This window comes from Lycorma delicatula, chromosome 4 (assembly GCF_047948215.1).
Source record: "Lycorma delicatula isolate Av1 chromosome 4, ASM4794821v1, whole genome shotgun sequence".
In the NCBI taxonomy this organism is placed as follows: domain Eukaryota; kingdom Metazoa; phylum Arthropoda; class Insecta; order Hemiptera; family Fulgoridae; genus Lycorma; species Lycorma delicatula.
This window is the reverse complement of record NC_134458.1, coordinates 80805802-80832819: the sequence shown is the minus strand read 5'-3', so window position 1 is coordinate 80832819 and position 27018 is coordinate 80805802. Positions and strand designations below refer to the sequence as shown.

The 27018-nt window shown below is 28.3% G+C and overlaps 1 protein-coding gene across 1 annotated transcript in view; it reads left to right on the top strand.

Moving 5' to 3' along the window:
* Nucleotides 1-8530: 8530 nt before the first annotated feature.
* The window catches only part of GlcT (ceramide glucosyltransferase), a 62913-nt gene continuing 44425 nt past the window's right edge, over nucleotides 8531-27018 (top strand). The window contains 4 exon segments of the mRNA XM_075363416.1: nucleotides 8531-8886; nucleotides 17324-17465; nucleotides 18205-18307; nucleotides 19284-19385. Of these exon segments, the coding sequence (XP_075219531.1) occupies nucleotides 8774-8886; nucleotides 17324-17465; nucleotides 18205-18307; nucleotides 19284-19385 (460 nt within the window). The 5' untranslated portion in view covers nucleotides 8531-8773.

Genomic DNA, 27018 nt, shown 5'->3' with positions numbered 1-27018 from the left:
AAATTTTTGTAAGTGTGTGACAAGAGGAATGGGAAAATATAACTCTTAGTTTTGGTATTTTTTAAGATTTGTTTAATCTTATGCTATTTATATCATCATAATAAATTGATTAGAACTTAAAAAAATGTTAAAACAGCTTGCTTTACATAGAAATATCATATCATAAGATATTTCCAGAGGTAATGATCATCTCCTTTTTAGACTTAAGAATTTACATTTTATGAGAACTAGAAGACCAACATCTAGCTGCCCCATGTACCTTGCAGACATGTCAGATACTTGTTTGGCTTTTTGTGCATATCCCCAGACAAAAACAGAGTCCTTCTCAGTAACAGATCACCACCCAATGAACCCCAATAAAGAACTGGTATGTAGCTGATAACTACGTGAATACTAGAGGTGGGGTGAGGATAATAGTTGACCTAACCCTCCTTTCACTCATCCAAGGAAGAAAAATTATTCAATAAGGAAAGCAGAAAGAAATAGAAGGAATGTTCAATGTGCAAAAGGACTGTCTTTAATCGGGATAGTTAACCATCTCACTCAGAAAGCTTTAGCTTCTTTATTTGTGATTTTGCATTTGGCTCTACATGTACATGCATATTTTAATCTTTATGCAGATATATATATATATACAGATAAAGAAAACAAATTACTTTACATTACAAGACAAATGTTACACTCAAATACTCAATCTAATATTGAGTATTTCCCTATTGAGTATTGAGACTTCCCTATTTCTACCCCTCTAGAAGAAATCTCTCTGTAACATATAGAACAAACACACATACTTGCCAGCAACAACTATGCCAACAGGATAATGTACTAGTAGTGACATAAATACTGACATCATATTCTTTCTGTGTTAAAGCAACTCTGGACAATGTGAATAGCTACTAACATACGTATACAACAAACACCTTACTTAAACTTTACATCTGATTATAAACTCAATAAATGAATAAATTTTCTTGACCCCTTCCCCCTGTTATCACAAAAACACTCTTTCAAAATATACAGAAAACCAACAATGACAACACATTCATTAACAACCTCTTAAACCATCTGACCTCACATTAATAAAGTAGCTTTAGATGTGGTCTATAGGTTATTCAAATCACCCACGTCACCTAACAACTCCTTAAGAAATCAGCACTATAAAATACCTAGCACATGCCAATGGTTATGATAGTTCATCCACTGACACATTCTCACACAGAATAAAGACAATAAATATAAAGAAAAACAAAGCCAAAAATGCAGTACTTTAACCATTTACAACCATACCATACCATACCATATACCATATAAGAAAGGGAGTCCGACAAGGATGTTCCCTATCTCCATTACTTTTTAATCTTTACATGGAACTAGCAGTTAATGATGTTAAAGAGCAATTTAGATTCGGAGTAACAGTACAAGGTGAAAAGATAAAGATGCTACGATTTGCTGATGATATAGTAATTCTAGCCGAGAGTAAAAAGGATTTAGAAGAAACAATGAACGGCATAGATGAAGTCCTACGCAAGAACTATCACATGAAAATAAACAAGAACAAAACAAAAGTAATAAAATGTAGTAGAAATAACAAAGATGGACCACTGAATGTGAAAATAGGAGGAGAAAAGATTATGGAGGTAGAAGAATTTTGTTATTTGGGAAGTAGAATTACTAAAGATGGACGAAGCAGGAGCGATATAAAATGCTGAATAGCACAAGCGAAACGAGCCTTCGGTAAGAAATATAATTTGTTTACATCAAAAATTAATTTAAATGTCAGGAAAAGATTTTTGAAAGTATATGTTTGGAGTGTCGCTTTATATGGAAGTGAAGCTTGGACAATCGGAGTATCTGAGAAGAAAAGGTTAGAAGCTTTTGAAATGTGGTGCTATAGGAGAATGTTAAAAATCAGATGGGTGGATAAAGTGACAAATGAGGAGGTATTGCGGCAAATAGATGAAGAAAGAAGCATTTGGAAAAATATAGTTAAAAGAAGAGACAGACTTTAGGCCACATACTAAGGCATCCTGGAATAGTCGCTTTAATTTTGGAAGGACAGGTAGAAGGGAAAAACTGTGTAGGCAGGCCACATTTGGAATATGTAAACAAATTGTTAGGGATGTAGGATGTAGAGGGTATACTGAAATGAAACGACTAGCACTAGATAGGGAATCTTGGAGAGCTGCATCAAACCAGTCAAATGACTGAAGACAAAAAAAAAACAACCATACACAATAACAAACATTCAGAAAATTATCTCACAAAATTTAAAATAAAAATTGGATTCACTATGATCTTCAGAACAATAACAAAACAGAATAAACCATTACATACAGAACAAAATTACCAAACAAACAATGTAATACATAATCTGAAATACTCAACTCCACAGTAAAAGTCATACATGTCCATGTACATTGGTCAAATAGGACACAAAATGAAAAAAATTTACAATGAACATTGTAAACCCCCCCATAGCAACACGAAGTCAACATTTGCCAACCTTTGCAAATGTGAAATAGTACATATGTATAAATTTTCATATATGCAAATCACAAACCCATTAACATTGATTAGAAATATTGACACACTTGATATAGGTGTACACAAAAAAGTGTTAGATAATTGTATGTTACATATACATCATTTCAGGTAGGTGTGTTATTTCATAAATAAAACAAAGGAACCGCCCAGTTATTACCTGAAAGGAAGGCTTGATCAGAGTAGTGTAAAAAAAATACAAAATTAATAGCAGAAATAAGAAAATGAAATAATAGTACAGTTTATAAATTAAATCAGTCCCTGGATTCCAGTGAAAGACTTTTAATGACCTGAAAGGAGAAGAGAACTTGCTATTGCTGCCATCTGGAGATCAACTGTAGGACTATTCAAAAGATTTAGAAATATGGCTCATTTCATATTCTTTCTGGTAAACCATTTAGTATGTCTCGAGGTGCACCTCAAGATGGTGATCTATGCTACACTCTAATCCATAGTCTTCCAAGGAAGTCTATTGTTGCATTGATTAGATTAGTCAACAGTCTTGACTTGTTCAGAAGTTGTCTCTGTCCTTCAGATTTAGGTTACTGAAACTTCAGTCACCTAACTGTCTGTTGTGTGGAGATGAGGAAATAAATTAAGGATAAATTAAAACCTCTCAAACTCTACTGCATGAAATATACCTCTAACATCCAAATATTGGAAGGATTGCTCAATAATAGCTTAACATCAGATAAATAATTAATTAGTTGTTTTATGCATTCATAGATAAATTTTTGCTAATTATTGTGTATTGTACATACCAAGTTCCTCGTATTTGGTCCAACCCCCAACTCACGTTAGTCCTAAAGAAGGAGATGTAAATTAGAATCCTTTGGGCTAGCCCACAATATTTTTCATGAAAATTGACCAAAGTGGTATTGAAAATAATCCAATGTTCAATCCTTAAACCTGTACTGTATAATTTACTGAAAATTCAGATTTCCTAATTTTTAAATTTTTCAAAAATTACAAATTCAACTAATCTTTTCTTGAGAGGACGTCCATTCCTCTTAAGTGATATCTGAAAACCAGTGAAATTTTAAAAATAATCTTCAATTCATAGGAGCACAGCTTTCAATCAAAATATCCAACATAATTTCTTAATAAAAAAACATTTATGAAATTGTGCAATATCCTATCATTAAAAAAAGAATTTGTATGCTTTTATTGAAATTCACTGTAATTGACAAAAAAAATTCACCAAGAATGGGAGGAAATGAAGTTTCAAAATTAAAAAATATATATACTTATTGATCAAACTTGTGGAAAAATGTTATCGTCTCTAATTTTTGTCAATAAAGTTTTTCATAAAATGTACTTATGCAAGTAATGTCACAACACAATTTTTAATCTTGAGAGGAGCAAGCACTGAGAAAATTGTTATTATAAAAAATAGCCCACATTCAAGTGACCAAAAACAACTGACAATTTTAATGGCACATATTTTAATATTAATGCATATTTTATATATTCTAATGGTACATAGTATCACTGAAATATGTTTTTTTTTTTTATTTTAAACCAATTTATACAATACAGGCAAATAGAAAAACTAATCCAAGTAAGATAATAATATTAAAGACTGTTTTCAAGATTCTAGGTTAACTAGTTTAAACTTCTTAATGCTATGACAAAAAAGTAACCTGACCACTATGAATGGTAGGATTCATCCCTTATTTTTCATAACAGTAGGAAGTGTTAATTAATTTAATCAAGAAAAAGTAGAAATAATTTTATATATAATACTGACATAACCATTAACTGGTGATGGAGAGATCTGTACAAAAGCCAACCAAAGGTAAATTTACAATTTTTATGTGATTTTTTTTAATACTGGCATAAAAACCATTTAAAAAAGTTTGAAAAAAAAAATATATATATATATATATTACTGGAATTAATCTTTTTAAGATTCATATTAGTCTTCTACTGTTAATTATATTTAAATTCTATTAAATAAACTACCTAGTACAGAATATTAAGATAAGACATATCTTATCTTCATTTTTCATGAAAGTACTTTCATGGGATCTCGCATCCTGTCATGATTGAGATAATTCCATTATTGTATAATAAAAATAAAAATACTAAAATAATGGTAATTGTGTATTAATTAAATTTGTAAATACGCCAATCATAAAAATTAACTATTTCCAGTACAATAAAGGCATTACAAAAATAAAACTCATTTTTTATTATATAAGAAATTTAATTAAAATTAATGTAGAAAAATGTAAATAAACCTAAAAAAACTCATGAAACCAAAATGTATAATTTAATTAAAAGTAAAAATAACGTTATAAGTAATTATGATGCAGAATTTTTTATCATAAACAATATGGTAATAATAATAATAGTAATAATCATTCAAATAAATTTAAACTTAATTTTATACATTCTCAAGAAAATTTGGATAATAACAAAGTAATAAATTTTTAAACTTAACAAAAATCAATATAAATAGTAATGAAAAATTAATTATCACTCATGCATTTAAATTCAACTTAATTGATAATAACAAAATTAACATTAAATACATTGTTGTAGATTCTGAAATAAATTCCACTGATTGAATCCTACAGATAAGGAACAATTACATAATACTATCAACTACAATATCCAAAAAATTAAAAATATAAAATTTACTAATAAACTGTTTATCAATAAACAGATAATTTGTCAATTAAGAGATAAATTAAATACAAACAATCTTTTAATAGTAAAATCAAATAAAACAAATACACCGGTTGTCATGACAATTGAAAAATATAACTTAATGAAATAATACATTTTTGATAATAAATTTGAGGAAATTAATGACCCAACTAACAAATTTCTAAAAGTAACAAAAAGTTTAATAAAAAGATTCAGATAAGTTTTTAATTACAATAATAATTTAAAATACAAGTCTAGATTATATCCTTTTGAACCGATTGTCCCCCGTAACTGAACTACCAAAAATTCATAAATTAAACATCCTTTAATCAATTTACATACAACCTTTAATGTAGACATGACCTTTAATCAATTTTAAATCTGCTCCCTGTTGTATTACATCCAAAATAATGGATAAAATTCTTATGAATAAAATGAATTTACCAAATGCACTTAATATAAAAAATGGTTACAATTTAATAAATAAATAAATTAAATAGCCTAAATATAAATAAAGATACTAGAGTGGTTATTTATGACACAATTGACATGTATCATAGCATATCTGTAGATTATACCATAAAAATAAATAAAAAAGTAACCAAGATCCAAAATTTATTAAAGGTGTTATAAGTAATATATGTCAACAAAACTATATTGAATTTAATAAAAAATTCTGTACACAAAAAATACCTTACCTATGGGATTTTCAGTATCAGCTATTAAGCCACAAATATATTCTCAAGATTTTGATAAATTAGTACATGGTATTACAAATACACATGAAGTTTTAACATGGACACGGTATGTTGATGACATTCCCATTATATATAACCCAGTAATAAATAATGAATATCTAAGAATTTTAAGCAAATTAAATTCTTATAATGAACATTTTAAATTCATATTTGAAATAGATAATAATAGAATGTTAAATTAATTAGATGTTAATATCAAAATAAACAAGAAAAATCAAATCACCCTTGGTCTCATAAAATTAACACATAAATATTTTTAACAGAGCAATCAAATACAAACATAATAACAAAGAAAAGTTAAATAATGAAATAAACATCATAAAACATATAGCAGTTGAAATGGATATGATACTACTTTAATTAATATTTATAAAAAACAACTGTTCAAGTTTAATAACAAAAGAACTACCTTACAAACAATAGAAAATAAGAAACAAAAGAGTAGAAAAATATACATCAAAGTATTTATACCCTATTAACATTGAAAACATTACTAAAAATTACAATGAATAATTGTTTAAACCAGCATACAAACCTAATAACCACATAAAATATCTAAAAATTAAAAATAATAATAAAATAAATAATATGTGTTGAATTTATAAAATTAAATGTAATGATTGTGAAGCTATTTATATAGGAAAATCAAGTAGATCTTTTTAAACTAGATTTCTTGAACATTATAGAAATTACAAAAATGATTAATAGTTTTATCTAATACGGCAGATCATTTAATAAACAATAGACACTATATTTCTGATATTAAAACAAATTTAGAAATATTAGAAATTAATAAAGATGACATAAAATTAAATATATTAGAAAAATATTATATATATATACATATATATGTATATTTATATATTTGTATATATATATATATATACAAACAGAATTTTAATTTGATAAACCATCAGATAGTGTTTGAGGGAGACGTTCTTATAGAAACTGCAACAGGTAAATTTATACGTAATTATCATTATTTTGGTATTTTTATATATTTATTATGCAATAATGGAATTACTTCAATCATGACTGAGGATGCAGGATCCTGCAAAAGTACTTTCATGAAAAATTAAGGTAAGATATGTGTTATTTCAATATTCTACACTAGGTGGTTTATTTAATAGAATTTAAATATGTGTACTGTATATTTAAATGAAATTATTCATTTCACGTAAATATATTCACATTTCTTATACTATCTGACCTACTTAGTGAGTCCTTTTTTTACACTCTGTAACATTTTAGCCTAAGATTTCTGTTATTATACTTTTTCATTGTGTTGTCTGGTGTGCAGTAATTATTTGAAAGTTTTAAATTATTTAATCTTAGTTTTTTAACTTTTTTTAATAAATTATTGGGGGAATTAATGTAACCTATAAGTTCAAGTAATATAATAGCAGAAAAAACTCAACAATTTGTTAAAAACTTTTAAGGAAACAATTTACTTTAGAAGAAAAATATGGAAATTAGAAAAAAAAAATCAGATAAACCAGTGATTGAAATAGTTGCAAAATGTAAATTATCACTTTCAACTTTTTGCAATACTACAAAAAGTAAGAAAAACTATCTGAAAAAGTAGAAATGCTACATCTGTGCTTTTAAGGACTTGTGAAACTGTCATACTGGAAGTAGAAAAAAAATTTTAATGGAATAAATTAAACACCAATCATAATTAGCTCTTGTATTACTTTAACCAGACAACTATTTCTGTAATCATTGTCAACAGTTTAATTGTCAAAGCTATAGCAACATGAAAGTGAGGAAGCATTATGCTGAGAGTGGTTTGTTTGATTTAAAAGATTTGAATTAATGCTGATCAAATAATTAAAAAAAAAACAAAAAAAAAACTGAAATTAACTGTTCTGCATATACCATTGAAAGTAACTGCATTGCAAAGATTTCTATTTATCGATATGAAATTAACCTCATTCAGGAATAGTATTTCAAATTAATAATTCTTAAGTAGTGTTTAAAAGTATTTATTGGTACTTTAAAAAAATATGTTTGTTTCTTCATCAAGTGAACTTCTGTTTACGAAGTATGGGAAGTAGCTAATTATGAAAATGGTTATCCACATATGTAAAACGTTTGTTTACTACCAGTGGTTCTTAGTAATTTTATTTGTGTTTTTATTTCATTTTATTTGAAGATATCTGTACGAAAAGCTTATTTATCTTCTCTTTTAAAGTGACTCAAGATGTTCTCAGAAGTAATACATTGGCGCTGAAATTCCGTTTACCCCTTCCTACGTTCAGCCTTGTCTAAAAGTGGTGGGTAAACCCCTGAACATTTAGTCGTTCATAAGCAAACTCTAAGTGTTCTTTAAATACTGATAAGTCAGTATCTTAGTACCTCCACATTGCCAGAGTTATTTAAGTCTTTACCTTTAAAAAGGTAATATTGTTTTTTTATGAAACAGCTATTTTACGAAACCATTAGTTTTATTTTATATAAAATTTAATCCAGAGTCTTTTTATTTTGATATTTTGTTAAGTAGAAATCATTTAAATTAACTAAACATTGTAAATTAACTTAAAATTCAGTTTGAGATATGTTTACTGTTTGTATATTTTTCGGTGTCATGAGGTAATTTTCAGTAATTATATTGGCACTCCCTTTTGAAGTAGTTATTCGTTCTATTAGTCATGTTTGGTTTTGTTAATTATTTTTATTATTTTGTTGTATAATATGGTTTAAATATAACGTTTCTTTACATTAGAAGTTATGTATTTCACACTGTGTAGGAGTCTTTTTTGTGTAGTGTACATTAGCGATGGTCTTTCTCGTACATTAATATACTTAAAGCAGCCTACATGGTAGCCCCCATAATGGCCCCAGTGCTGTACACCTTATGTGGTTTTGCAACGTTCTTTTTCGTGTTTTGGTGTGGTATGTGGCTTATACACTTGACAGCTATAATTTACGGGTAAGTTTAATCTTTATTGTTTGTGTAACTTACTATATCTTTTATTATATCGCTGATTATGTTTTTAATTTTTTTTTTTTTTTGATAGAATGAGGTTATGTTTTTTGAAGGCTGTAGGTGGGGCTATAATTCAGATATATTTATTTCTGTTATAATTGAAGGAATCCAGTCGGAAGTTATATATTTATGCCTCATTTTTTCATCAGGTAGTTTTTAAAAAAATATGTCATTTGCTGTAGCTGTAATTGTACACACATGCATCATCTGTTTATTGATATTATTCTACTAATATAATTTTTCAAAACTTATTTAAGTATAGATTCCCTTGTTTGTTACTTTGTAAACCATTCATTGATTTCAAAAGAAATATGTGAGAACTTTAAAACACTGCATTAACGCAAAGTACATGGTCATAGATGTGTTTACACTCTCAATAAATCTTTAGAATAAATAATGCTCTGGTAATTAAGTTACTCATCACAGGATTCTTTATTCATGTAAACATTTCTGTAATTTATTATTATTAAATAAATTATATTTATTAATATAGCCTTATATGAAACTTATTAGTGTTCTGTTGTCTAAAACATAAATTAATGATTCGTTATATTGCTGTGGTATTGTTAAAGTATCTAACCTTGAGCTTTTACATCTTTGCTTTTTAATGTTATTTTTACATCTAGATGATTTAACTGATTTTCTTAAACATATGGTACATATTTCATAGGATTCTTTAATCTAATGTTTATTTTATTCTTATAAATAATTAAGATTTTAGGTTAAGCTGTAGTTTTGTTATTGAAAAAGGTTCTTTCTGATTAAACGGAAGCCACCTGTTTTCAGAAGATAGAATGATGTTTTTAAAAAACCTCAAACATTTGGTTAGATTATATTAATCTAACCAAACTTAACCTACACTCACAAGTCAAGGTTAGCGAGCGAAGCGAGCATAGGTTAAGTTTGGTTAGATTATAATTATATTTAATATATAAAAAAACTCAAACATGTACGTACAGTACAGGCCTTTAATTTATATCCTCAACCTACCAGTCGCAGCGCGCTTTGTTAGAATAGCCTCTGTTTAATCAGAAAGAATCTTGAAAAATTTTTTTGAAGTTGGTAATATGTACAATCAATGTAGTACAATTCAAACTGTTATAACTGCTAGAGTGATATTTGTTAATTTTAAATATTCAGTTTTGTTTTGGTTTAATTACTACATTTCTTGGCAAGGTTAGGATATAGTTAATTTGTTTAAAAAATTGAGAACTGGGGAGAGGTTCTCCTACTGTAAAAATGAGCCCCCGAACTGTACCACCATTATTTTTTATGGAGTAGGGTGTAATAAACAAAAAACTTCTGTAGAAAAACATGTTTTTTATTGTTGGTGTAAAATAACTTTGGTAAATTGTCAATAAAAAAATAAAACTTATTGGTTAAATTGATAGAGAATTTAATTCTGAGAAAATTGATGTAAATAAAGTCAATAAAAAATAAATATAGTGTAGGAAAATAATGTATTTATAATGCAGTACGATATGTACCAGTATGGAAAATACTGAATTATGATTTTGGACTAAAACGAACAGCCTTCTATTATTGGATAAAATTATAAAAACAAATTAAATCTCTAAAATCAAATAAAATAAGTTATTTTTACATTACATCAACTATTCAAAATATCCACTATCAATCTGAAAACATTTCAACACGACGAGTTACAGATGAGAGTATTTTCTAGCATTCTTGAGTTTTTGATTTCTTTAATGGCCCATGTGATTCTTTGTAAAAGTTCATTAACATTTTTTGATTTTTATGCATATATGCTTTCATATATCCTTGCAAAAAGAAATTGAAGGGATTCATATCAGGTGATCTAGCTGGTCACTTTGAATAATGAAATGGTTAGGAAATGTTTCATTCAGATATTGAAGAGCAGGATCGTAAAAATGGACTGGTGTGCCATCGTTTTGAAAGTACATACCAGTTCTTGTATTAAGTGGAACATCTAAGAGTATTTACAACTCATTTTGAAGAAAGTTAAGATAACCATTACCTCTGAGTCTACAGTTGAAAATTTGAGGTCTGATAAGAACATTCATTACCAGTTGTCCCATACCAGACATTTAATGAAAAACGGTGGTGGAAATTAATTTCAATGGTTTCATGAGGATTGTCATGTTTCTAAAAAAAGGTTTGCTTTGTGTATTGTTTATTCCATCTCGCATAAATGTTGCTTCATCTGTAAATAATATCAGTGATGGAAACACGCTGTTTTGTAATAACCATTGACAAGAATTCAGCTGCAGCTTGTAATCATCCTTTTCAAGACATTGAACTGAGACCTTTATTGTATAATGTCCTCCATATACTTTTGTGTGGAATCCTGAAGTGTGCAGATAATCTTCAAGTACTAATTGTTGGACATCTTTCTATCATGTGTAAAATCTACTCATTCAGATGTTACATTAAATGTTCTGCAAATACTTGCCGTTTAGGAATGTTTCAATTGTGAATTCTCCAACGATATTCTTCAGTGGCTCATGTAGCATTGCTGTTACAAAAACCATAGATGAAATGAATGTCGGTATATTTGTGATTTGTAAAATTATATGGCATTTCTCTTTTACTACAGTACAAATAACGTGGTAATTGTTATTTGTAGTTTTTAAAATCAGTGGAAATAAACTACTTAAATACATATAAATCACAAATGTATACTTCACAAATTAAATAAAATTGTACACTGTGAATTAACTTCTCAATAACAAACACAGCATACTGAAGCAAGATTCTGAATCACAACCACAACAATGTTTGAAAATTTTGTTTGTAGAGCTTTGTTCTCTGGGAGATTAAATACAAGGCTACTAATATTGTACAATATTACAGTGCCTCTAGTGAGGATTCAATGCACTAATAATTAAGAAATAATATCATAATACTGCAGGCAGACATATATATATTTATGTAATTTTTCTGTTATTGTTTCACATGAAAGTATAATTAGATTGCTGTTGTGGGATGTTGTTGGTATATGATTTTCATCAATTTCTCAGAATTAAATTCTCTATAAATTTAACCAATAAATTTTATTTGTTTATTGACAATTTACCAAAGTTATTTTAGTGCCAAAGCAATTGTGTTTTTCAACACAATTTTTTTGTTTATTACACTAATTCATAGAAACTAATACACTGGTGATGCAGTTCGGGGATCCATTTTTTAAAAACTTTTTCAGGTCCCAAATGAATAAGAAATCACTAAATTTGCCCCTTAATTTACCTTACCATAATTTCAGTAGGGGGGGTTCATTTAAGTGTTGGAGCAGAAATTGGGGCGAAATCTTTCACTAACCTTAACTCTCTAACAAAGCGTTTTTGAACTCATGTTTTTCATTATTTTAATGAGATAAATACATCTGTGAAGTTTGGCAGAATCCTCATGTATACCTTCTCAGTAGGACCGCTATAGTCCAGCACAAAAATCGGTTTTTCCCTGTATTTTGAGGGATTTAGCACTTGATATGTTTGGGAGTACAGTTGGACGTGTCAGAAGATATTGGAACTCTTCGGCATCTAGTCGGTCACTATTGTCTGCCTCACTGTGCAAATGTTTTCTTGCTGGGATCAGCCAGTTGCCATCTTGGCTTCCTGCTATCATTGTTATGACTCTTCGTTCAGGTAGACTGACAGTTACAGTACTTACATTTTCATCAGTGCTATGCGTTTTCTTTTACAGTTACAGTATTTAATAAAACATTGTACTGTATCAAAGTTTAGCTGTGTATGACTGTCAAATAGACTACAGCACAGTGAAGAGTTTGTGTGTATAATGAATATGTTTTCTAAACCGAGCAAAAGTGTGCCTAAAATGGCAAAACACAAACGTGACCTTGACAATCCACCAGAAACTGGACATCATAAGACTGGAAAAAGGTGAGAACCGAAACAATATTATGAGTGAATTTAATATCGCATCTTCAACTATGTACGGTATTAAAAACCAAAAACAACTATTAGAAAAATTTGTATCGTAAATCTGCTTCTGTTAAAAGTCTAGACATTAGGCTAAAAAAAATTGAAATTAGAAACTCTAGATGAAGTTTTGTACAAGTAGTTCAGTGCTAAGAGAGCAGAGGGAAAGCCATTAATGTGGTCTATGATAATTGAAAAGGTCAAAGGTTTTTACAAGGAATTAGATTTGCCTGTAGATGAAATTTTTTTATTCTCTAAAGGGTGGTTTCATAATTTCAAGATTCGTCATGACACCAGAAATGTCTAGTTCATGGATGCATAAGCTAGATGTTTCTGGTGAAATAAAATCAGCTGATGAGGCTGCTGGAAATGAGTACAAAATAACATTTTAAAAACTTATTGATGAACATAAATTGTTCTCACTCCAAATTTACAATACTGATGAGGCTGGCCTGTTGTGGTGGTGTTTGCCAAATTCAACCCTAGTGGGAGCTGAGGAGTCCATCGCAAAGGATTTTAAAAAGAATAAAGACAGAATAACTCTCCTTAGTGTGTGGAAACACTTCAGGTGATCATAAACCTACTCTGTGATTGGAAGCATGAGAAGCCTAGGACTCTCATTAATATGACATACTTGCATGTTATTTATGGTGCTCAGACTAATGTCTGGATGACAGCCAAGTTGTTCAAAGACTGGTTCCATCATTATTTTGTTCACGCTGTGAAAGAAAATTTTGAAAACTAGGGCTACCTAAAGATTCTAAAGCATTGCTCGTCCTCGACAATTGCCGAGCTCACCCCCCCCCCCCAGGATCAGAGCTTGTGTCAGGTAACATTCTTTGCGCATATCTTCCTGCTAATGTTATACCACTAATACAACTCATGGAACAAGGGGTTGTGCAAAATTTCAAGTGCAAGTACACAGGAATATTTGTACAAAACTTGTTGAGCTCAGATTGCAGCGTCAAAGATTTCCAATGTAATTTTAACATTAAAGTTATTTTTGCAGCTGCAATTGCTCGGTCCAATGTGAAAGATATAACATTACACAGGGCCTGGAGAAAATTATGGCCTAAACTGGCTTAAGAAACCGGGATGGAAAAGGATGAAAATGATGATGAGCCCCCAACTGACCATTCTGTAATTGTAAGTGTGATAAATTGTGCTTCCAATATTGAACTGAGAGGCCTTTCAGTAGAAGAAATTGATGGAGGGATCGACATTGACAAAAATGTGCCTATCGAAGAAGAGCTGACTGACAGTGTGATAATACTACAAAGTGTTTTCAGCCCACAGGAGATATGAAAAACTAAAATTGATGAAGAAGAAAAGCCTACAACTCATCTCATCTGAGTTGAGGCTTCGGAAAATTTAAACACATTTGTCAAATTTGCCGAGAGGATTCTCAAATACAAATACGATGTTGCTGAAGTATGAATCTCCACATTATACAAAATAATTTTTGTCAAAAAAGAACTCAATCCAAGAAACAAGTTAAGATCCCTACAGAGTTTCAGAGGGCTCAGAAGAAGATTCAAGCTATCTTATCAGTGAAAGCAAGTCTTACATGTTCCACACATTCGACATCATCAGACACTTATGTTAGGTCTATAGACAGTGCTTTAGATTGAATTGTACCAAATTTTTGGTAACAATTTTTATTTGATTAATATTAACTTGTTCTTGGTTTGTTCAAAGCCATGGTATTTATTTATTTCATGATAGGCCTATAAAACTTATTTATATTAAACTTTGAGTGAAACTGATTTAACTTTGCAGTACAGAATGCATTTAATTTTTAATACAATTTGTTTTTACAATGCAGTACTACATACTTTAATTTTTTTACAGTAATATTTTTTCTTGTGTTTATTTAACAGTTATTCATTTTTGTTTGTTAAAACTAGTTTTTATTTGAAAACCATTATAGTACAAAACACAAATCTTTAGTTTTCTTCTGATTGGATCCTCCATACTCGTGTATTTTTAAAACAGCTTTTTTAAAAATTAACTTATGTCTGTTGCCTTAAAACAATTGAGTTTTACTGGGAAGGATTTTTGAATTAAAATCAACGATACTGAAATAACGTTATGGCTATTCTTTAATGTATACTATTCAGAATTTTTAACTACTTTATATCAGTAAGTTTTAGTAATTTATTCATTTATCTTAAAATTTATTTATGAAACTATATAACCAAAAGAATAGTATAACTCGCTAGTTAATATGTTGGTCTTCAATTATTTTTATCCTGCAAGGACTGTGAAAGAATGTTAAGGTCACTCTCATACTATGTTAAACATTTTTGTAATTTTAAATGCAGTTTTAGTTTAGAATATTTAATAACCTGGCCAGTGCTACACAGTTAAATAATCATTTTGTATAAATTTGATTATATAATTTATTAGAAGTTTTTAAATTTAAAATAGAGTCAGAATTAAATTTCTGTATTTTAGTTGTCATGAGACTGCAGTTATCTTTCAGTAAAACTTCCACAATTTTGCAGCACCAACTTATTGATTATTCTTGCCTTGAGGTTAAATTTTAACGTATATTCTTAAATGAAACTATAAAAATCAACTCATTTGCCTTTTTGAGATAATTTGTTAGTCCTAAATCCCATTTCTTAGATAGTTTTTTTCTGTGCGTGAACTATATGTGTATGTGTGGGTTAGGATATCTCAATTGCTAAACAGGCATTTAATCCACTAGTTGCTAGTTTTAATCCACCTTCCACCAGTTATGTTTTTAATTTGATTAATGATTTTCTATTTATCCTAGCTATTACAGGTAACAGGTAAATTACAATACTTAATCATTACAGATAGAGAAAGTCAATAGTGATCAATCAGTTCAGATATGAAAAACTTTCTTTGTGTTCGATTGCCTGTGAAGTGAGGTGGTTCTACCAACCTTACTTCTAACTACACAATAGCATTGACTCTTTTAATTACATAATTCAACTTTTTTCTGTAAAAAAAAAATATATATATAACATTTTATATATATATATACACACACACACACACACACACTTGATGCTTTTTATACACTTAGTATATATAAGACTCACTTACAATAATAATACATAGATATATGCACGTGCACACACACACACACACACACACACACACACACACACACACACACACACACACACACACACACACACATATATATATATATATATATATATATATATATATATATATATATATATACATACACACACACACACATCTAAGTCTTTTATACAAGATGATTAAAGAGTCTGTAATTAAACTGGATTGTTCTTATTCATTTAGTAATAATGATGTGGGCTTTATTGTGAGCATCATATCATTGCTTGCAGTAGGAACATGATATAGATAGAAATCTGAACTTGGACCAACAAGTTGTTGAAAATAGTATCCAAATAATTTGGATACTATTTTCAACACAGCACTCCCCTCTCCTTTTATTAGATGAGCAAGTCAATGTTAGTCTTATAATAAGTGAATTAATTTTTATAATAAGAAAAGAGGTGATTGATGCTATTATGTGTCCCAATAATCAGTCTTGTCAATATTGGTAATCATGATTTTTTAATGGAGTTCAACTAACATTTCATACATGTAATAAAAATAGTGGAAAAGCTTATTTCGATACTGATTAGATATAGATTTTTTAGTGTAATATTTGTAATTATTTACAAATATTACAGATGTTTTGTTAAAAAAATTTATATTATTATTTTTTTTTTTTTGTTTAAAAATAACTAGAAAGAATTGGTTGTATTTAAAATTTGGCTGTTTAAAATATATTATCTAAATAGATAATTTCAATAAATAACACCTATAAAATATTTTCTTATTGTAAAAACAGATACACATGGAATGAGGTACTGGAAGATTCTCCCACGTGTTGTTTATGTATGCGGTAATCTTACATTAGAATTATAAGAGATCAGAAGTATATAAACTGAAACAGAAATTTTCTGTTTCCACCTGTGTGTTGCATTTACTATCACTGAAAATTTACTAATATTGATAAGGCTGAATTTTTAATAAGTTTTTAATAAACTGGAAATTAAAAAAATGTTGAGGGGGCAGTTTTTCTGTAGATGAATAACTATACGACATTATACATACATTTTAGTTGGTAATGACCATAACAGTTGATTAGGACGAAAGTATTCTGTAATTTAATGATCCTCACACAATTCAGTTAAATAAAAATGACCAAAATCATCACTATTTTTTTTTTGAGTTTTAAATTATGCTATTAATAAAAATAATTTAGGATAAATTATTCAGGAACGTATAGCATAGCTATCCGTTCCTGATGTCATCTTTGTAATGTATTGTTATGTACCGATCACAATAAAAAATTTATTTATTTGATTTATTTTTCAATTAACAGTTTGATGAGCTAGAACTTTTATAAAATTATTTTATTAATCATTTATCTCTTTTTTCAGGAAGTGTAAATTACATAAGAAACTTAATCCTCTACCAGTTGAAACACCATATCCAGGTGTTTCAATTCTCAAACCACTTATGGGTGTCGATCCTAATTTATTTAACAACTTAGAAACGTTCTTTACTATGTCATATCCTTTGGTAAGTAAATCTTTATGAATATATTTAATTATTTATCTGTATTGTGAGGCATCAATGATATTAATGCTTTATGTATTAATTTCCTAATAGCTTTAAGTGGTTTAAACATATATATATATATATATATCAATACACACATACGCATGTGCAAATATTAATTAATTCCTTAATTGAGACAGCAAGTAAATATAATTTTGTATCATTTAGAGGTAAGTTGTATTTATTTTTTGGATGGTATGTTATTCTCATACCCTAGAAAAAAAAAGTAATTAATTTTTTACTTCATCTGATAAAAAGTGGTCTAAAAGGTACCTAACACTATCGCAGTCTAACATGTCTTTGGGTTTCTGTCTTAAGCAGTTCTCTTTCATTTGTTCCAGGCCATGTAAATTCATTCATTCTTTGTTATTTTTGTCAACACTATGCCCTCTCGTATGGTGGTGTATGTGAGTTTCTTTTCTCTTAGTAGCAGCAGTAGATGTGTTCAAGGACATTTCAAACTAATATAAATAATTTTTATTAACCTCCACACATAATTGTAATATGAATGGCAAAGTCAGTTCTAAGCCAATACAAACTGATAACTGTGTCCATGACTGTTTAGGATAATATACTTGCTGTGATCAATATTTATTTTATCATACATGATGAACTGATCTGTGATTGCATACATTATTTATGACTAAATGAATGTGTTTACATTTAAAATATCTATAACTCGTAATATGTTTTTTTACAGTATGAGATCTTATTCTGTATCGAAGATGAATCTGACCCTGCCATTATGATAGTGAAACGATTGGTAGAAAAGTACCCTCATGTTGATTCCCGGTTATTTATAGGTAAGATAGAATGTGTTACTACATTATAATGATCTAGTGAGAGTATTTTTTTTGTGAGTTCTTTTTTATTCAGCCCTCCCATTTATCTATGGTAATTTAGCATTTCTAAGATTTTGAGAATTATTAATTTATTCATTGGAGTAAAGATTGAAATAAATTTTAGAAAATTTTTAAGATATGAGTTTTTACGTATTAGTAAAGTAAAATTTTATGGGGTTATATACCAAATAAAAATCCACATATACTATATTTCTAAATAAAATAAATAATCTTACACTATATTTGTTTTAAAAAAAGAGATGATGTTTATTTATGTATTTTTATGCAGTTGCAATGCGATGTTACATACTTTCACATCTACCAACAGTGGCTAGCGAATTTTCATCTGTTGTGTTCAATCACAATGCCACTCATCTTTTTAGAATAGGTAGATTGAAGCACAACCAGTTAGACTCTTTGGCATTTAAGTAGATAGTTATTACTCAGTGATGTATTATATTTCAGTAAAGCCCAAACTTATTCAGCTTGACGTGATGATAGAGTTTGATTGTTGTAGTTTTCGTTAGCTATTAGTTATAAGTTATAGTTTTTAGTTTAGTTTATAAGGCATTTGACTACGGATTCTTAATAGTATCTAGATTTTCCTTTTGATTATGTTCTTGTTCAAATATTAAAGTTCCCATTTGATTTGTTTTTTTAAAGTGTAAATATGTACAACTGTTTTGCGTAGTGCTGTGTTTATGCATAGTACAACTGTTTTAAGATCAGTGATATATATTATAGTTTTTATTACGAGTTTAATATTATATACATAAGTGTTGAAATAGCATGGCAGTCTAAAATCAATGTTTAATTATATAGTGCTGCTACTATATTTTCTGTTCAGTAAGGATGGGGAGTTATCATTTTTTAATTGTATTATAATCCTTCTTTTATAAAATACAATGTCATTTTTTATCAATATCTTTTTCTACAGGTGGAATGGATGTTGGTGTTAATCCAAAAATCAATAATATGCAACCAGGTTATCTTGCAGCAAAACATCCTCTAATACTGATATCAGACAGCGGAATAAGAAGTAAGTTACATTATATTACTGTTTGAATTATTTAGTGTAGTTTATATTAAAGAATCAACAAAATTGTATTTAGGAACCATTCCATGTATAATTTCTGAAATCATTTCATCTGTGTGAATCAGAATTAATTTCTTATGTAATATTTTGTTTCTTCATTATTATTAATTATTCCAAATGGGCCAAAAAATTCTCTGTCTATGAATGAGATTGATTAAGATCAACTGTTGGAGCATAATTTGGCGTAAAGACTGATACAAATATGTATGGTCACAAATAAAAATTAATTTAGAAACTAAAATTATTTTAGAAATTAATTTAGATCTTGGGCTTAGTATTATGGATTCTTTAAAAATTAAAGTAGGTGTAAATATTTTAATTTAGGTTATATATATTTTAATTATCTTGTATACTACTGTATTATATGTATTGTTAGTAGGCAGTGATCTAGTAAAAAATCTCAGAGGCTTATGTAACAATTATTTTTTATGGTTTATTATCAATTCTGTCATTATAGTAATTTTCTCTAAGCTTTTAGATATCATTCAATGTTAGGTGTCAAATATATGTGCCATTATGTAGTTTTAGTTGCACTATGAACAAAGCTATTGATGACAGTTTTGAACTATTATGTGATTAATTGAGAAATGAGGAGTCTGAAATCAATGAATATGATAGTTAGGAAGATCATTTTTACATGGAATTCCAAAATATTCGAGAATCATTGTAATATTACTCAATCTTTTTTTTAAGTGTGTCGAAATGTATTCTTCATTTCTTGCCAAAAAATATATATGTTGCTAATGTAGGTACATCGGCTTATCTGAGTGTAGATAAGAATTTCAAAATTTAATTCTACCTATCATACTTTTAACCAGGGTGGATCCAGCAATTAAATTTGGGGGGAATGGCAAGGGGTCATATTTTCTTACTCCCTTCTAATTGGGTGGGGTATATAATATTTCATACACTTACTGGATACATACTATATTCTGAACTATTTTTAAACATGAAAAATCATTTAACCAATCATTAGTGTTGCTCTAAAAGAGGGAAAAAGGATCAGTTTTGGAAAACCCAAAAAAGTACTTACGTTTCTTCAATTTTATTCTGATTTAAAAAAATTAGGCTGTAAGTTATTTGAAGTGACCCTCACAAGGACTCCCGAAGTCTTGTGTTTAATTAACTATAGCTTAATTAGCTTTAAGCTCAGACTGTATAGTCCTAATAACTTTAATTGAAACTGCCATGCAAACAATCAAAATTATATAATAACATAAGATGGGATAAACAATAATAAGATGAAAATTTAAATTAAGTTGATTTTTTAGTTGCTCTTTGTTTTATTTGTTTGGGGGGTCATGAAGCACCCTTTGGTAAAAAAAGTAGTTTTTAACAAAGCTCTGAAAATATTAAATACTATGGCTGTTGTAAAAATTTATATTTATTAGTCTTATACCTTAAACTTTATATAATGCAAAATCAAGGATGTCTAAGTGTACAAGTATTTATCATTCAAATGAGATATGCTCACAATATTATTATTACATCTGTTCAAATTATAAATATATTGCATTTATATTGTATAAAATTATTTAAAAATTCAGCTACATAAATATATTATTAAATTCTTTTTAATAATTAGCAAACCTTACAACTTCAATAAATCATTAATCAACAAAATTTTTAATTTCTTCCTTGTCACCTTTGCATTATGATATTAGTAAATTTTTCGATTACAGTACAAAATTAATAATCATAAATAACTAACTGCTTATTTATTATTTATCAATTAGTCAAAACATATTTGCAGTCGTAACTTACTTTATCATATGAGTATTAAGCTGTTAATGAATAAAGGACATAAAAAACTGAAAGTAATTTAAATGCTATGAAATCCTAAAGAAAAACATTCTTTTTCGTAATGCTCTAAGAAAACTATACAAATTGTAGTATGTTCATTTAATAACAGCTGTCCATTAGATGCTATAACCAAGCAGTTGTAGGTTGATCTGTCTTGAGAAACAAGTTACTCACTAAAATGTAACAACAATCACTATATACCAGGGTTATGTAGAAAAATAAGGAATGAAGTGCTTTCCCATTTCCTTTCTCATTGATTAATATATTGATTCTTTCAAACTGTAGATAATATTTAGGTCTATCCATGATAGTCTCACCATAAGGACTGGTTGTGTAGTAAATATCATTATTCTAAAAGAAGGCAATTGCACCACCTCTTTACCACAGGTGCTTTACATGCATAACATTGTAATAAAGTCTAGGATAAATAGTTGTGAAGGGTATTAATGTAGTAGGTGATCTACCGCTGTAGTTAGTTGTTAGATTTCCCCACTGAAACGCTGTATTGAAGTAAGAACAGAAATAAATAAAATTATAATTATAATCTATACTTAACCTATACTCGCTTCGCTTGCTAGTCAAGGTTAGCAAGCAAAGCGAGCATAGGTTAAGTTTGGTTAGATAATATTTACAATTTTATGTATTTATTTTCTTATTTCAATGTAGCATTTCAGTGGCGCCATCTAAGAACTAACTTATTAATTACAGAGGTAAATCGCCAATTAATACTGTGTAAAGGACCAGTAAATGTATCCCTTCAGTTTGTTGTGAAACAATGCAATATATACATTGGGACAATTCTACACAGTAGAGGTAAAAAGGTAGATTTAAAAAACTAATTAATATTTATCAATTGAATAGAATGTGATTTTGCAGTTCATTTATTCTTATCTACAAACTAAGTTGATCAGAAAAATTATTAATAATGTTCTGTGACCCAGTAGAAGCCAAACTACACTGTGAGCATGAAGTATGGAAAAAATTACAGTTGTCAAAGGCACGTTTAATAAACAAATTTCTATAGATCATTCAAGTTAACAGTGAGCAGGATAGTTTAACAAATGCTTCTGGTATTTATTACGGCTAATAATAGCTACTGGTGTCATTTAAAAATTTATAAATATGTAGAAATATAAAAAAAAAAAAAAAATATGTAGATATTTTATGCTTTTCTCATCAATGTCCAATAGAGGTCTTCTTCAAGGATAGGTACCAAAAATTGTATAATTTTGCAGTAATCTATTCATTTTATTTTCCTGCAGAAGGATAATTAAAAACATGAACTTAAAATGCTTATGTAAAATTTCATGGAGAAAATGTAAAAAGTTGATGTTATCAGTTACACCATAGATCTGCCTAAAACTTCAATTATACTCTTTTTACTAATGAGTAATAATTTTGCAGTCTTGCAGTAAATAGCATGTAAATACTGTGCCTGTTAATAAATTTGTAACTTATTCATGCTAATGAGCAACTACCAATTCAAGACTCAGCAGCTACTCAATTATACAAGGATGGTTCGGAAAGTAACCTCTGTTTGGCTGTAAATAAAAAATCTGCATAGATAAAAATATTTTATTATATACAACTTAAAACTACAGCTTGTAACCATTTTTTAACATTTTCGCCATTTAAATTCAAGCATTTTTCATAGCATTTCACTAATTTACAAATACCTTCTCTTTATAAATTCAGCTATGCCTGGGTACCTAAACAACCTTTCATGACATTTTGAAGTTCGTTGTCGTCATCTAAGTGCCGCGATGTCTACTGTGAATCTTTGAAGAAATGTAGGCAAGCCATTCAAAGCAAATGTCATGGTATGCTGTCATCCGGTGTTGTTTTTTTACATGACAATGTTCGTTCTCTCAGTATTGAAAGAACTCAAGAACTTATGAATCAATTCCAATGGGCCATTTTTGATCATCCCCTTAGAGCCTGGACATGGCACAAGTGATTTTGATCTCTTCACTCACATGAATAAATGGCTTGTGTTGCACTTCAATGACGATGATGAACTTCGCTAGGTATCCAGGCGGTTGAATTTTATGAAGAAGGTATTATTTATAAATTAGTGAAATACTGTGACAAATACTTGAATTTAAATGATGACACTATGTTGAAAAATAGTTAAAAGCTGTAGTTTTAGATTCTATATAATAAAATATTTTTATTTATGGAGTTTTTTTATTTATAGCCTAACAGAGGTTACTTTCCAAACCATCCTTGTAAATATAATTATTTATATGATGTTTATACATCGTGTTTATTTATATTTTTTATTATAAATTATAATTGGACAATGCAGGTGATAAAATTATATAATTTTAAAAGCAATATTTCATTAATTTTTCATAATTAATCACATTAATATAGGTCTAATAATTATTTATCATATAGAGAACATAAAATGATATGAATAACATTAGCGTTTAATTTAAATTACCAAAACTAGGTGCAGATCAGTCAGTTTTTTTTTATAACTGCTAATCATTAAGTTAAATATCATAACTTTTTAATATATAATATACAAGTAGTAGATTAGATTTATAGAGAATCAGGATTGATAAAGAAAGAATAAAAAAATTTATAAAGATAGGAATTTTATGAGATAGATCAATCTTATATGCACCAATATATATATATATCAATATATGGACCAATAGGTACAGATATATAGAATATCGGGTTAGATTTATAGTGATTCAGAAGTCATCTACCATAGATAAAAAAAATTATTGCATCTATAGAATTGAAATGTGTTTAAAAGATTGAAGGTTAACATTCCTAACTTATCACGCAATGAATAAATAACGAATATTTACGTTATCATAGAACTTTATTTAAATTAAAATAATTTGTTTAATTATAATTAAGCAAAAGTAAAATTCTGTATACATAATAATTATTACATAAATTTAATCATATTGAAATCAGTATCCTAACATTTTTTCTTTTTTTATATATATATATTTTTATTATTATTTTTTTTAATATAAATCTTTACAGTAAGAAATAATCAAGAATGTTTCCAATACATCCCTTAAAAAGAAATATAACCATCTGAAAATATGGATTACTAAAATTCAATGTAACCTTTAAAAATAATTGTAATGCAGCATATATTGTAGATTTTTAAAAACTACACACACCACATACACACAATGTCCCAAATGTGGTTTTTGGGCCCAAATGAGACATTTTAAAAATCTTATGATTTGGTGGCCAATTTTTTTAATGAAGGATACTCGGTAACAGTCAAATTTTTTTTTATAAGTACTACTAGTATCTAAGAGTTAAAAGGTAAAAAACTGGCCTTTTACCCTAAGCCCTTCAATATTTATTTTGGGCCCAAAATTTGAAAAAAAAGACAATTTGTAAATGTAACTTCAGTTAGCATTACACGATTTTGTTATGTAACAAAATGAATTTTGAGTACGCTAAGATGAAGTTCCATCCTTACTCTTTCCAAAAAGCCCATTTTGGCCCTCTGTATGATGTAAAATTAGAATGCTACAGCTCATGGAAAAAGTAACGAAAATGGCAGTTTTTGACCTGTTGGTGAAGTAGAAAATAGTTTATTACTCAAGAAAAAATTTTTTAAAAATATAAAAAAATTTTTGGCTACTATAAGGTGGGTAGTTATCATATAACAAAAAAAAAATCCCTCTTGGCACGCCGGAAGGCAGAGGTATATTTCAGTGTTGCTAAGTAAGGGATAAAAAAGATTTCCTCCTTAAAGTTAAGAAAAAATTCAAATTTACTCAATATGACAATGGTTGCATGTGAAAAAAGTTTTACATGTTTAGCATACAACGAGCCCCATCTTACAATTCCAGGAATATTTTGGTCATCCTGTGCCATAAGTGTTGGTCATATCAAAAATTGTTTCAGACAAAAGTTTTAGGTAATGTTTAGAGGACTAACAACCACTTTAAACTGATTAGATACTGTGCCAATTAAGGAGGTATGATTTTTTTTTGTCTTCAAAATCCTATTTCTTCCACCCCCTGGGCCAATGGTTGGTGATATCAAAAACTTTACTTAGATAAGTTTTAGGCCCTTATCCAAAGAATAGTAGGAACTTTAAACGGATAAGAAAGTGTATTATATATATGTATATATATATATATATAAATTTTTGTGCTGACTGTGTTTTTGGGGTCTGGGAGATGTGAAATGCGAAGATATGTCAAAATTTACCAGAAGTCAAATCATGGTACCTATTACAATAAGTAGCTTTTTTATCAAATCTAATATCAAAATCAAAAATAGTGATGCACTGATCATTTGTTGAATTAAAATGGAATAATCCAAAATTAAAATGGAGTAGGTAGAGTTAAAAAAGTTATTTACATGTTTATGAGCTGTGCATCAAAAGTTACACTCAATTTTCTGTTAATAAAATAAATTTCTTATTTTTATTTCAAAAAAATAATTCCAAAATAATTAATTTTTTAAAAATCAAGAACTTCACAAATTTTCTTAAAAACTTACACTAACTTACAAGAAAACACTATTCATGAAACTTTCGTTAATGTATTATCTATTATTGTGCTGTGTTGATGACTATTTTTATGAAGTTTAAAACCTAGTTATTTTGTATTATTCAAATTATGCTTAACTTTTGTTTTATATGTCAGGGTAACATTCGAAAATTGGAATTCAGACTTCACTTTTTGAGTTGCTTCCATTATCAGTTTCATGAAATAATAGACATAGTTGGCAAATTGGGTAGTCTGAAGTACTTAAAATACGTGGCCAGTCAGAATTAAATCTAGGATCTTCATCAGAGTTTAGTTAACTGTTCTGATTTTCAGTTCAGTTAAAGATTTCTCATCTAATCATAAGAAAGTAACTTGCAAAGAATTAGTTGCTCAAAGGTTCAAGCCAGTCTACTCATTTTATAATTATGTGAATAAAATTTTAGAAAGAAGGAATATACAAATGTACAAACATTAACATTAAACATGTAGCACATAACTATGAATTAGCTTTGAAACAAAGAATGACAATAGTTCGGTCAGCTGATAGCACAAAAATTGACATTTTTTTGCAATATGTTAAAATTTAAAAAGTATCCATCTTTAAAATAAGCTCAAATTTAATAATAGAATTATGTTGAGGCTGGAGGTTTGACAAGGTGTTGGTGTAGTAGTAGAATAGAATGTAATATTACTTTCACATACTTGTTGAACTGAATAAAATTTACTGTCGCTTAAACTGAACTTATTTTCCCAAAAACAGCTTAACAAAGGAATCGATTATAGTTGTAGAAGTATTGAATAAGCAGAAGTATTGATAAAATTAGCTTATTTTTTGTGTACTCAAAAAAGCAGTTATATAATAAAGTGTGTAGTCATGTTTGTTAGTCCATTCATTTACATGATATTCCTAAAGGATTTATTTGATTATTCTTTATATCACCACTATCCTAATGAAGTTCAAAGATGAGCCAGATTGTCCCACTGATTTAATATAAACTCTATGAGTATAAAATATTTCATTACCTCATTACTTTCACTTCTTATTTCACAACATATCTTACTACTATAAAACTATAGGAAATTATTTTTGTTCATAACTCTTTAGTTTCTGAAGCAAAATGATGTCCTTATTGTACATTGTTTGTAGTTCAGTGCAACCTGACTGCTGGTTTATTCATGCTAAAATCTTATTTTATATTTTCAGTAGAAGTGGCTATTAATTTTCCTTTTTGAAGGAACACATACAGTTCTCCTTGTTTATATTCTGTACTTCAAAGGAGACAGTA